The sequence below is a fragment of the Trachemys scripta genome, chromosome 5 (assembly GCF_013100865.1).
Source record: "Trachemys scripta elegans isolate TJP31775 chromosome 5, CAS_Tse_1.0, whole genome shotgun sequence".
NCBI lineage: Eukaryota > Metazoa > Chordata > Testudines > Emydidae > Trachemys > Trachemys scripta.
In genome coordinates this window covers 28,116,159-28,130,749 of record NC_048302.1, presented here as the reverse complement: position 1 = coordinate 28,130,749, position 14,591 = coordinate 28,116,159, and the positions used below count along the sequence as shown (strand labels likewise).

At 39.2% G+C, this 14,591-nt stretch overlaps 1 protein-coding gene across 4 annotated transcripts in view; it reads right to left on the bottom strand.

Moving 5' to 3' along the window:
- NFKB1 (nuclear factor kappa B subunit 1) overlaps positions 1-14,591 on the bottom strand; it is a 79,426-nt gene that overhangs the window by 3,318 nt on the left and 61,517 nt on the right. For 3 of the 4 annotated variants that reach the window (XM_034771875.1, XM_034771874.1, XM_034771876.1), the window contains 6 exons: positions 12,306-12,420; positions 9,712-9,913; positions 5,098-5,267; positions 4,022-4,124; positions 2,623-2,747; positions 1,210-1,276 (listed from right to left, as the gene is read on the bottom strand). In XM_034771875.1, the coding sequence (XP_034627766.1) occupies positions 1,210-1,276; positions 2,623-2,747; positions 4,022-4,124; positions 5,098-5,267; positions 9,712-9,913; positions 12,306-12,420 (782 nt within the window). Of the gene's footprint in view, positions 1-544; positions 582-1,209; positions 1,277-2,622; positions 2,748-4,021; positions 4,125-5,097; positions 5,268-9,711; positions 9,914-12,305; positions 12,421-14,591 lie in introns of those variants that run through there. The other variant, XM_034771877.1, reaches the window with a different exon arrangement.

The window sequence follows — 14,591 nt, the reverse complement described above, 5'->3', positions numbered from 1 at the left end:
CTTGTCATAATTCCAAAGTCAGAAATAACATATCACTATAAAAAGAACCATATTTATTCTATTAGCAGTCGCACTTCCGATGTATGGCTTGTGACGCTGGCAGACCAGGTGCCAGCTCTTGCCAACGGTTTAGGCATCAGCTGAGCACTGGAAACCAGTTTGCTTCACCTTTGGGTTAGTATGGTTAAAACGGGTATTGCACTTATAACAATGTGCCTAGATATTATGAATTGCCTGTAAGTTGCTGAATGTATTAATCTCACTTATAACATCCTTATTACATGCTACAAAGTAATATTTAATTTTTGGCTTTATGACTGCAAAAAATGTTTGCTCTGAAACTATGAACCCCGTCAGAAGGGACTGTCTTCTAACCATCAAGAAGGCCTATCAAAACTATATGGGCAATTGTGGGACATCACAATACAAAGATTTTGTTAATTGCCCCTTCTCACCCAAGAAAAGGCTACGTACAAAAGGACTCATCCCATCAGCTTGAATTCTGGAAGAAGGAAATAAAAATAGCTGACAAGAAAATTTTTCATCTCTCTTTTGCTGTTTGGACTCTCACAGAGCTGGAGCTATGAAACAAAAGCAGAGATCCCCAGGGTCAACCTGGGTTAGCCCTGAAAGACCTTCAGAGCTGACAGATTACAACAACTCCACATCTTTTAAAACCATAGACATATACATTTGCCTTTTTAAACCTTGTAATAACTATCTCATTTCTTTTTCCTAGTTAATAAATCTTTAGTTAATTTATCACAGGATTGGCTACAAGCATTGTCTTTGGTGAGAGATCTAAGGTACAATTTGACCTGGGTCAAAGTGACAGGTAAGTGACAGGTCTCTTGCAACCGTAAGCAACCTGAATATTTTGTGATCTTCAGTGTATAGCAATCAGCTATCACTAAGTCCAGTTTGCCTAGTAAGACTGTTATAGTGCTTCAGGAGTTTACATTTGTTACTAGGTTGGTGAAATCTAATTCTAGAACATGCAACCAGTTTGGAGTCTCTGTCCTGCTTCTTGACAGTCTGCCCTGAGGTTGGCACTCAAGGTCGTCAGCCACTCCAGATAGCATGACATGGCTATTCCTGTTCTATTATTTATATTGCAAGCTGTTCCTCCTCTATGTTCTGAGCATATTGTCAGTACTCATCAATTAATAAACGGGTATTATTGGAGCTTTTCTTTTTTAAATACTCTACCTTGCATCAGTAAGTCATCAGAAGCCAATTTTGATTCATAAGGTTTGCCATTTAATATGTCAAATACCTGTAGTGGGGGAAAAGAATTAGCCATTAATATCAATATTTGCAAGAAACTTGGTCTTTATCCTGCATCTCATCATATCCAACCCTAATGTTTACACTGCTCTATATTCTCCATACTTTATGTATGAATAGATCTGCAGCCATATTTCTTTCTTGTTGTAGGGTCAGCAGAACTAAAAGTGCTGCAGAGGAGTAGTGCCTCTGCCCAAGTGGGAAATGGAGAGAGATTGCCTTCTGTTGCCCTTTAAGTAACTCCTCTGGCAAAAACCAACTGTTCCCAAGGTCCAGAGATTCTTTAAGGGACATGGAAAATCCTCCAAGCAAGGAGCACAGTAACCTGCACCTGAGAAAACTAATAATTTAAAACAAAAATTGTGCATCAAATTTTCAAACATGGCTGCCTAAAGTTAGGCTCCTAAACCCATATTTAAGCACCTGAACAAGGTGGCTAGATTATGAGAGGTGCTGAGTATCTACACCTCCCACTGAGGTCACAGGGTCTGTCTAAATGCAATCAGGAGGTATGACTGCATTGTAGACAATCACACCCTGTGACTGTGCTGTAAGAACACCTAAAGAGAACTACAGGTGCTCATCACATCTGAAACATCAGGCCCACTCATGCAGTTACCAAAATAAAGATTTAGGGGCCTCATTTAAGGGAGCCAAGTTTGAAAATCTGGGGGTTATCTAAAGTTTTTAAATGGGATACTATAAAGTGTGAGCATGAAGAACTCATGACAAAAATACCCAGGAAAGGTGCCCCATACAGATACTAGGGATGAATCCTGATGGACTACTGCCCTGAAAAGGATTCATGATGAATTGGAATACACAATCCTTTCAGCCAAACTCTGTGTATTCTGTGTATCTGAATTGTGTATTCTGTTTTTTCATCCTGAAGTCTCAAGCGTGACTTTTCAAGAGTTGGCAGTCTACTAATATTCTTACTGTCTGAAGCCCACTTAACCTAATTTGTCCTTTTCCTAGCCCCTTCCAAGACAACAGAGATCACTCCAGCCACAGTGACTGCACAGCCGTCTGCATCAGTTCAGCAGTGACAAGTTACCCAAAACTCCTCATGAAGCAATGCTCTTCAAAAAACAGAACCAAAAGCACTGCAGTGGTGGATGCATTCAGTGAGTTGTGCCAAGAGCTGTGATTTGTGAAAACAGTGCAGTTCCTTGGATTTTCATAGTGAACAAGGTCTTCAATGCATGAATGACTGCAGAAATGTGCCACTGGTTGTCAATCATGTACCTTCCTCTTCACATTAAACTAAAAGAAAGGGGTTGTGGGTTTTTTTGTGTTTGTCCAAATAATTCATAAACCACACAGATCACTTACCTCCCAACTGGAGGCCATATCCAAAGGTGTCGTTCCAGGTACGATTCCTTCATCTTCACTGTCTTTGTCTCTCACATCTTCTAGGTCAAACAATGGCTCAAAGTTCTCAATATAAGGATTTGCACCTGGAGAATTACAGAGCACAGTTATAACAACTAAAGGCTTTCCAAAGACTTCACTACATTGGATCACACTCAACGATGCCAGCTTATGCTGTATTTTGGAGTTGGGGGGGGGGGAAGAGAAGAGGTCTCATTACACATCCTTGTACAAAAGACAATAGCATGGGTTAATTTTACTTGAACAATTTGTCTCCAGATTTTAAATAGAAAATGTGCTATTTCATATACTGCTGATGAACTGATATAAGCAAAATAAATAAATATATTTTATACAAGCATATAACACCAAAGAGCATTTTTCACCTTCAAAATACTTTTGCAAATATGAACTAAAAAAGTTAAGCCTCACAACATACCTGTGAGGTAAGAATTATCCCTGCTATACAGAGGGGAAAAATGGAGGCAGAAAGGTTAAACACTTTGTCCAAGGCCACAGAAGGAGTCATGATCACATCAGAACTGGGATAGGAACTTGGGAGTTCCTGGCTTCCAAATCATGAGCTCAGATCATGAAAAATAAATGTATCTATGGTGAATTGTGATATGGGATGTCTCACTATAGACTATCAGGCAGAAAAATCAAAGGATGGTAGGCAGTGAGTGCTATCTTGCTCTTGAATTAACAGGGAGGTTTGGATTTTTATCCCAAAAGACAGATACAGCTTTAACACTAGCCTTGCTAGAGATCTGAGGTGAGGCAGAGAGAAACAGAGAATGTCCCACTGAACATCATAGTTTAAATTGAAAGGTGCAAAAATCAAAACTGGATAAGAATCCTCATCACTGAAAGTGTGCCATTCTCCAGGCTGTTTGGAGGATAAGAGATGGTGGTGAGATTTCAGTGATCTCTCTCTTTTTCCCCCTAAAGCATTCCAGCAGCCAACTAATGCAATACTGAACCATTCAGGGAAAAGTCTCTTCCGATACAGGAAGCTACAAACAAAACACAGCTCAGAACCTTATATGAGATTATTTGCTTGTGAGATTCAGCCCATTTCCCATCCCAAGTACAATCATCATCATAATTTAGCCTGTAGATAGAGATAAAGAGCCACACAGTTAACAACTCCCCTTCTACCCCATAGAATTAGTTCCTCATATCTCTAACACATCGGATTTCTACTGTCCAAAAGGGTGGGAGGGGTTCACTCATTAATGAGTCCCTTGTGCCCAACAGAGAAGGCTCCAAGCTTCAAATCTAAATTCTCAATTAGCAATAAGTGACATTTTCATTCAAGTAGAAATATTCTCTCCACAATACTTGCAACCCCTCATACCTGCTGCTTTGAGAAGAGCAGTCAGTTTTGTAGACCCCCTTCCAGCTGCTATGTGAAGTGGAGTTGTCCCATCGTATGTAGTACTGTCAACATCTGCATCACCCTAAAATTTTATTGAGGGAGGAAATAAAAAAGTAACGCTACCTGGGTAGAGAATACATCTGCAGCCTCATGTCTGCATAAACACTGTAACCATGCAAATAAGCACCTCTATCCTTATGCACATAAACCCTTTAATCATGCCCTGAACAAAAGGAGTTGGAAAAATATAATGAACGAATTACTTCTTTGTATACACAAAGAGATGGTGTTTAGGTGCTCAGATATTAGGCACAGTATATAATCCAAGAAGGATCAGATAGATATTAAAGGTTATTAAAAAGCCTAAACTTTGCAACCAATGTGATATTAGTGATGAAGCACTGGAATGGGTTACCTAGGGAAGTGGTGGAATCTCATCCTTAGAGGTTTTTAAGGCCTGGCTTGACAAAGTCCTGGCTGGCATGATTTAGTTGGGGTTGGTCCTGCTTTCAGCAGGGAGTGGGACTAGATGATCTCCTGAGGTCTCTTCCAACCCTGATATTCTGTGATTCTATGATATTTCTATTATGGGTCCAAACTAGTGTCCACTGAAATCAACTGGAATTTTGCTCTTGAATGGGAGCAGGATATGACTGAGTATATGTGTATGGGTGTACACGCACACACACAAAGTATGTTCTCTGTCTTGTTTGTCTGCTTATGCCCCAACCCTCCAAAGATGATGTGCTTAACTTTACACTTGTGAGTAATTCCATTAGATTCAATAGGATTATTCACAGTACACGTTAAGCACGTGCACATGTCTTTGCAGGATCAGGATCTTGGACTGTAAATTCCTCAGGCACTGCACCAAGCTCACTATCAGTGCTAAACAAACTATTCTGTTATTGTTCATTATTACAGTGTTTGTTTGCCATTCTACCAACCAGGGTAAGCAACAAAATCATGAAATTCTTAGGAATTTATCATAAAGCTTTCTTAAATAGCAAAGAGAAATGAACTACAAAAAACAATTATGCCCACACGGCACTCACCTCAAGGAGAAGGCAGCCTGCCAAAGAGATGTTCTCTTGTTCGACAGCCAGATGCAACGCAGTTCGCCCGGACTTTTGTTCCTGAGCATTGACGTCAGCTCCAGCAGCAATCATCTGTCTGAGACAAGGCATGCTATTTGCCATCACTGCCATGTGAATCACATTGAGACCTACAGAACAAAATACACATGAACACTGACAAATATGGAAACATTGTGGTAATAAGTTTTTATAACACTCCATCTGAATACATATAAAATGAATCTTTATGAAATATGTTTTGTTATTCTCTCTCTCTCCTGTGTGTGTGAGCGAGAGAGAGAAAAAGCAAGAGTGGAAAATTGTGAGCAGTGAACATAGCTATGAACAGCACTACTACAATGTTTATCCATCTTTGTAATATGTATTAAAAATTAGAATGTAAGAACATAAGAATGGCCATACTGGGTCAGACCAATGGTCCATCTTGCCCAGTATCCTGTCTGCCAGATTCTTCAGATGGAATGAACATAACAGGGCAATTTATCGAGTGATACATCCCCTGTCATCCAGCTCCCGCTTCTGGCAATCAGAGATTTAGGGACACCCATAGTATGGGGTTGTGTCCCAGACCATCTTGGCTAATAGCCATTGATGGAACTATCCTCCATGAACTTATCTAATTCTTTTTTAACCCAGTTATACTTTTGACCTTCACAACATCCCATGGCAAGGAGTTCCACAAGTTGACTGTGCGCTGTGTGAAGAAATATTTCCTTTTGTTCCTTTTAAACCTGCTGCCTATTAATTTCATTGGATGACCCTTTGTTCCTGTGATATGTGAAGGAGTAAACAACACTTTCTTATTCACTTTCTCCACACCCATCATGATTTTATAGACCTCTATCATATCCCCTCTTAATTGTCTCTTTTCCAAGCTGAAAAGTCCCAGTCTTATTAATCTCTCCTCACATGGAAGCTGTTCCATGCCCCGAAGATTTTTATTGTCCCTTTATGCACTTTTTGCAATTCTAATATATCTTTTTAGACATGGGGTGACTAGAACTGCATGCAGTAGTAAAGGCGTGGGCGTATCATGGATTTATATTGTGGCATTATGATATCTGCTATCTTACTATCTATCCCTTTCCTAATGGTTCCTAACATTCTGTTAGCTAAGCAGACGTTTTCAGAGAACTATCCAAAATGACTCCAAGATCTCTTTCTTGAGCTGTAACAGCTAATTTAGACTTCATAATTTTGTATGTTTACTTGGGATTACGTTTTCCAATGTACATTACTTTGAATTTATCAACACTGAATTTTATCTGCCATTTAGTTGTCCAGTCATCCAGCTTTGTGAGATCCCTTTGTATCTCTTACAGTCTGCTTCGGAATTAACTATCTTGAATAATTTTGTATCATCAACAATCTTTGGCAGATGACTATTTCCCACATTTTCCAGATCGTTTATGAGTATGTTGAACAGTACTGGTTCCAGTACAGACCTTTGGGGGAGCCCACTATTTACCTCTCTCCATCAGGAAAACTGGCAGTTTATTCCTACCTGATGTTTCTTATCTTTCATCCAGTTACTGATCCATGAGAGGACCTTTCCTTTTATCCTATGGCTGCCTACTTTGCTCAAAAGTCTTTGGTAAGGGACTTTGTCAAAGGCTTTCTGGAAGTCCACGTACCCTACACAATCACCCTTCTCCATATGTTTGGTGACCCCCTTAAAGAATTCTAATAGATTGATGTTGCATGATTTCCCTATACAAAAACCATGTTGACTTTTCTCCACGTACCATGTTCATCTATGTGTCTGATAATTCTTTTCTTTACTATAGTTTCAAATAATTTGCCTGGTACTGAAGTTAGGCTTACCAGTCTGTAATTGCCAGGATTGCCTCTAGAGACTTTTTTAAAAAATCAGCATTACATTAGCTATCCTCCAGTCATCTGGTACAAAGGGCGATTTAAATGATGGGTTATATACCACAGTTAGTAGTTCTGTAATTGCATATTAGAATTCCTTCAGAACTCTTGGGTGAGTACCGTCTGGTCCTGGTGATTTATTACTGTTTAATTTATCAATTTGTTCCAAAACCTCCTGTATTGACATCTCAATCTGGGGCAGTTCTTTAGATCTGTCACCTAAAAAAAGAACGGTTCAGATGTGGGAATCTCCATCATACCCTCTAAAGTGAAGACTGATGCAAAGAATTAATTTAGCTACTCTGCAATGGCCTTGTCTTCCTCGAGTGCTCTTTTAGCACCTTGATTGTCCAGTGGCCCTCTTGACTGTTTGGCAGACTTTCTGTTTCTGATGTACTTAAACAAAATTTGTGCTATAAATTTGTGTGTCTTCTGTTAGTTGCTCTTCAAATTCTTTTTTGGCTTGCCTAATTACAATGTTACATTTAACTCGCCAGATTTTATGTTCCTTTATATTTTCCTCAATAGGATTTGACTTCCAATGTTCAAAAGATGCCTTTCTTTCTCCAACTGCCTCTTTGACTCTGTTGTTTAGCCGTGGTGGCATTTTTTTGGTCCACTTACTGTTTTTTTTTTTTAATTTGGGGTATACCTATAGTTTGAGCCTCTATTATGATGTTTTTTAAAAGTTCCCATGCAGCTTTCAGGCATTTCACTCTTGTAACTGTTCCTTTTCATTTCTGTTTAATTGGCCTCCTCATTTTTGTGTAGTTGCCCTTTTTGAAGTTAAATGCTACTGTGGTGGGTTTCTTTGGTATTTCCCCCCTACAAGGATGTTGCATTTAACTACACTATAGTTGTCATTACGGAGAGGTTCAGTTATAGTCACCTCTTGACCAGATCCTGTGCGCCACTTAGGACTAAATCAAGAATTGTCTCTCCCCACTTATGGGTTCCAAAACTAGCTGCTCCAAGCAGCAATCATTAATGGTGTCTAGAATGGTGCCACTTTTAAAAACCTTTAATAGGAATGCATATGTTAAAAATACATTTTCTGTGTATTATAAAGAACAGTGACTGTCTTTAATCCCTTCCAAAGAAAAAAGGAATAAACTAGTTAAAGCAATAAGATTCTAATATCCTAAAGATAAAATATAATGGAAATTTGAACTGATAAGAAAATGATCTTCTTCACACAGTGCACAGTCAACCTGTGGAACTCCTTGCCTGAGGAGATTGTGAAGGCTAGGACTATAACAGGGTTTAAAAGAGAACTAGATAAATTCATGGAGGTTAAGTCCATTAATGGCTATTAGCCAGGATGGGTAAGGAATGGTATCCCTAGCCTCTGATTGTCAGAGGGTGGAGATGGATGGCAGGAGAGAGATCACTTGATCATTACCTGTTAGGTTCACTCCCTCTGGGGCACCTGGCATTGGCCACTATTGGCAGACAGGATACTGGGCTGGATGGACCTTTGGTCTGACCCAGTATGGTCGTTCTGTTCTTAAAAGGCCTGGACAATGGCTTGTCTTTATAAAACCTGGACCTTAGTCTCCTGTAATATTTAATGTATCAGATATCATACATTATGCCATGACAACTAGGGCCCCCTAGATTTCTATAGCCCAGTTCCATGTATTCCATTAATCCGGATCGTCCATAAACTCTTAGGTGTAGCAACAGTTATTCTGTCAGTTCATTGTCACTACTGAAGAGTACAATGAAATTTTATATCTACATCCCATCCTGAGGTTAAATGTTCCAAGTCAATATAGGGATAGTTGAAATCCCCCATTATTACTAGATTTTCTGTTTTTGTAACCTCTCTATTCTCCCTGAGCATTTTACAATCACAGTCACCATTCTGGTGAGGTGGTTGGTAGTATATTCTACTGCTATACTCTTATTATTCAAGTATGGAATTTCTATCCATAGAGATTCTATGGTACAGTTTGATTTATTTAAGATTTTTACTATTTTTGATTATGCTTTCTTTCACGTAGTGTGCCCCGGTCCCTACCAGTACAACCTACTCTGTCATTCCTATATATTTTGTACTCTGGTATTACTATGTCCCATTGATTATCATCATTCTACCAAGTTTCTGTGATGACTATTATATAAATATCCTCATTTAATAACAGGCATTCAAGTTCACCCATCTTACTATTTAGACTTCTTGAATTTGTATAGAACAACTTATAAAATTTGTTAACATTTAATTTTCTGCCTTCATGTGATGTAATTGAATGGGACTTGTTTGACTGTTTCTCTTCAGTTCCTACCTGTACTTCATCAACTTCTACCGTCTCCTCTTTACTAGGATACAGAGTATCCTCTTTAATAAATCCTTCCCTAAGGGATGTGTCTGTCTCAACCGTGTGCTCCTTCATACCTGTCAGCTTTCCCCCCAGCTCTTAGTTTAAAAACTCCTCTATGACTTTCTAAATTTTACATGCCAGCAATCTGGTTCTGTTTTGGTTTAGGTGGAGCCCATCCTTCCTATATAGGTTCCTTCTTTCCCAAAAGGTTCTCCAGTTCCTACTAAACCTAAATCCCTCCTCCAAACACCATCATCTCCTTGAACATTGAGACCCTGCAATTCTGTCTAACTGGCCCTGCATGTGGAACTGGAAGCATAATTAATATGCTTGTCCAAGAGATAATATAAAAATCGCTGTGATCCTTCTGTACCTTCCCCATTTGAATGGTTGATCATTGGAGATGTCTTCTCATACTTAAGGAGTATATTTAAAATCTTGTCATCTCCTTCTTTGGCAGCTAGATGCAAGATAGAATTGCCATGTCGATCCAGAAGGCTGACATCAGCTCCAGCCCTTAGCAAGTCCTCTACCACATCTGCCTGCTTTGTGATAACTGCCAAGTGCAATGGTGCCTAGAAAAGGGAGGGAGAAGTAACCACAAGAAAGTGAGCAACATATATGTCATTTTCATAGAAGCCTCTTAAAAATTACTCACAGTGATCCATAATTTTAATGTTTTATTCTTACACAAAAAGGTACTACGATAATTGAAATACTAGATGCAAATTAGTATATATTTCCTTCCACTGAACTGTGAACACGATTCATACTTGTACTTAAAGGACACAAAATTCCCATAGCCCAGTATCAGCATTCAGATTAAGTGCCTGATCATTCATTTCTCGGGCTCTCAAAACTCCCAGCGAAGTCAATGGGAGCTTTGTGTGTGCAAGGACTGGGTTCTAAGAGGCAAATCCACTCCCTATTGTCCAGACCAAGTAGTCGAGCTTATAGGGAGTTGCACAGGGTGGAGGACTGAGGAAGTGAAAGGATCCACGTGGAAATGGATTCTCTGGCCTAAAACCAATCCCTGTGCTTGCCTGGACCCAAAAAGGCCAGAGTTCTGTGTCACACAGGGAGTATAAACCCAAATCCAGCCTTCCCATCTGTAGCTGAACCACTCTGCTGATTCCATTCCTAGGAAAAACTCCATGGTGATGTCCCCTAAATCCTTTAAAATGACTAGGCATATTAAATGTAAATCTGCTGTTTTCTTTTTAAAAACTGACAAAGCAGAGAAGAATGTTGCATTTATATAATGTCTATCTAGGTAGGTGATGTAATTTGCATGGTCTCCATTAGTATGACAATGCTACCAGCTGCAACCCCAACATTAGACTTCAAGGCTTTTACTGCCTCTAACTAAGATTTGTGTTCATACTTCAACAGGAGGGGCTGTATACTGCAGCAGTGACATTCTGGTGGGTAAACAGCATCATGCTGAACCTTTGTTACAGATATTATTGTATTTGTACAGTGAGTCTTCTTACTGTGAGGGAAATCAGATTCTTAGCCTTTAAAAAATATAAAATATAATATCATATAATACAAAAGCAAAATCAAGCCCAAATCCAACTTCATATTCTGATTACTATATTAAGGAATATACTCAACTATGCATAAAAAAATGATTAATTCCATTCCAAGAGTCTACTGATAATGTAAACTACAGGGGTGAGGCTACAGTTGTTTGTGAATGTCACCAGAATCATCAGTACAGAAACACCGTCTGGAGTTGTTAGTTATTTCTGGAGCATATGTACAAATCCATTTCTAATATATTTGTATTGTCATGAAGTCCCAGCCTATACTGTAGATTTAAAGTATTTCACCCTCTCCAGCTTTTGGTTTACAAAATACCCACTCTAAGGAGACTTTGAAGGTTTAAATAGGGATTGTTGTAGATGCTAAGAACCTGATACCTACTACCGCCTTGTTCCTTGAATAGCCATTCTATCTGTAGAAAGGGAGTGGGTGTAAAACACTATCAAGCCAGAATTCTCCACTCATTTACACCAATGTTAGACTCACTTTACACCAGTGAAAATAACTACAAAAGGCACAAGACAGTGAAAAATCAAGCCCTTTGGGCTTATCTAAATAGGGAAAAATCAGACCTGAAATGCTTTACTGGTGCAGCTCTGAGTGTAGTTAGATAAAACAGTAACATTGCCTGAGCCTTGTCTGCTTTTCTTTCTTGCTACCATTGGTGCACCTCTACCAGGGGAGTATTATGTGTTTTATCTAGCAGGCATAGACCTTTTGTGTTTATAGTAGGGGATATGGAAACAGACCCTTTATAGGAGGATTTCCACAGTTCTTTCTAGAACGTGTCTGGGCTGGGGATGTGAAAGTTTCAGGCTCATGCTTCCAGGACCTAACAATTCTTCTCTAAATGAAGACAGTATGGGGTTAAGCATCTCTCTTTTTGCACATGTGAACCAGGAAAGGAAAGGGGAATCTCTGAGCTCTGTTTCTGGGTGCTGATATTGACTTGAAGTGGCTACTTTAAAGTGCATTATTTGTTACACATGCCCCTTTCTGCCTATACATGACCCAGCAACTGATCTGCCAGCCTGAAGAAGCATGGCATTTGAAAGCTCAAAACATGTTGACAAGGCTGGCACACCGCGATTGATACCACTAGTTTAGTAACAGAGAAGTCTGGTAAAAAGAGACTGACCAGAAAACACGATAAATGGCATAAAATATGGGTTCTGTTCTACAATAAACACATATTCCGTAACAATGCTTGAAGTTACACATATGCACCAATAAGAGTATGCACGCTCTGTTACCACCTTTCAGTCTGTCATTGTGTCCCACCGTCTATGAATTTCTGAACTGTTTGCATTATAGTTTTACTTGGGTTTTGTGTGATAGATAAAAGGAAAAAATAAGTTGCAGAAAATTTCTGTTACCAGTTGAATGATTAACATCACTTATCACTGCATTGTGGCATACCTGATATAGGTCATTTCTCATATTGATGATGTCATCAGAATTAAAATCCAGCACCACGTCTAAGAGGTTTCTCACCAGGTCAGAATGAAGGTGGATAATTGCTAAGTGAAGGACACTGAAATGAAACCAAACAAAACCAAGTTCACTTTAAGTGCAAAAATTAATTTTCAATAAGGTTCTGATCCAATTCCCACTGACAACAACAGGTGTTTTTCCATTTATTGTCCTGACAGTTCAATTGGGCTCTAAGGTCCAGATCCTCAAAGGTATTTAGGTACCTATTTCCCATTGATTTCAGTGGAAATGAGGTTTCACATCTGAAATCCAAGGCTTAAATACCTGCCTTAGTGCACAAAATAGAGTGGGATTAAAAAGACAGTGTATTGTATAAAGAAGATTATTCCCTCCCTCTTTAAATTTTTCAATCAATAACCTAGTTGTTAATTTTAATTCAAAATTAGCACAGAACCAGTGGGGGGAATGTTACGGCATGAGTGTAAATGTGACTCCTACTCCAAATCTAGTATTATTTATAGCAAGCTTTGGATCATAGAGACGCTGATTTACAGTGTGTTAAAAAGTCTGGAATATTTTAGAACAGTGGTGGGCAACCTGCGGCTCACGGGCCGGAGGTTGCCCACCACTGTTTTAGAAGCATAAAGCACATGAAAAGTTTCACACTTTCAGAACTTGCATACAGAATTTCCACAGGATTCTGTGTAACTAAAGCAGATTTTCCCATGGGGATTTCCCCAACTTTGTCATTTTTTCTTTTCTTCATTTTCATAAAGAAGGTGACTAAGGACCCCCAGACTCAAAGTTAGCTGGAGATGTCACACCCAAGGGAAAAACCCTTTAATATGTAAGTGACCACACAAGACAAGACCACTCAGTCTATTATAACTCCATTTTCTACTCTCTTCCCAAGTCCCAGCTCTCTCAACATTGTAACAGCATCAAAGAAGTACAATCCTATCACCCAAACTGTAAAATACCTTAAACAGCTCCTCCGTTCATTTCCAGATTCAGTTCAAAACTGTCCTCCTTGTTTTGAAACCCTGCCTGGACTTGCTCTGGTCTAATTTCTGAACCTCTCTTCTGTGGCTGACTCTCAGGTTTTACTGTGTCTCTTGCAATATATAATATTTCTTAAGTTCCCGGCTCCTGAAGTCATTCTAATAAGGGCAAATCTGAGCTTTAATTAAAAACAAAGTTTCTCGCCCTCATGGTTATGGAGGAAAGTTTGAAACAGTGACTGTAGTGCACCCAAAAAGTTCAGAAATCAGAAGGTAAACACCCCCTCCCCAGATGTACTATTTAAAGCCAATCTCATGATTTGAGGGGTGGGGGCTGGCTCATTAATTTAGAACATTTGGGGTTGGCAATACTGTGCTACTTCTTCCCTTTCTTTCTCCACTTGTCTAGCACTGGGCTCCTCTTACAGTCTCGCCACTCCTATACAAGAGCTGCCTCCTCTGCAGCTCTTCCCAAATGGAACAGACTTCTTATAGCACTGACAGTCTGCCTATATTCATATCTCAAACATACTGCTTCTCCTCTGCCCTTCAGTCCTTAGTTCTCTTTCCTTCTCCGAATATTACTATTCTACCCTGTAACTGCAATTAGCTCTGTAAAGAATTGTTGAATATATATTCCGTGAAAAATCCACTAATTCATTGAATGGTCTAATAAGGTGGGCAGCTTTAATAATGTATCTTTTGGCACTACAGTGCAAGGCACAAGGTCACAAGGCCACCAGATATCCAGGGAATTGTGGGTATTCAGTACAATTGTCTTTCTTGAAGTTTGTTACTAAATTTATTAAAGGAGTTTTTATTTTTATCTCAGAATTCAAATTCAAAATATTTAAAAAAATTTAGGGTAATTTAAAGATACTTTCATCAGTTACATATTTTTATTAAAGGCAATCAGATTTGTTAACAGATTTTAGTAGAAAGACGATGGGCATTGATCCTAGAGTCTGTAGTTCTGTGCTGTAAAACAACTCTTGCAAGAAAGCTGGCAGCCACAATCATCAAGAGTTTGCTATTTTATTTGATATTTCTGAAGTGTGTACATGAACTGAGCACTCAGGAAAGGAACTAGGTCTCAAGATCCTGGAGACTGAAATCTACTATTTATCCCCATGACAGCTACAGCATGGGGGCAGCAGTGTAAGCTCCCACGTCGTCGTGGGTCACAATCTTGATCCAGAAGGATTGCCTCTAGGTAGTTTATTTTCCATGGATCATTCAGTTCTTTGCCTTTGCTGAAACTGTCAATAAG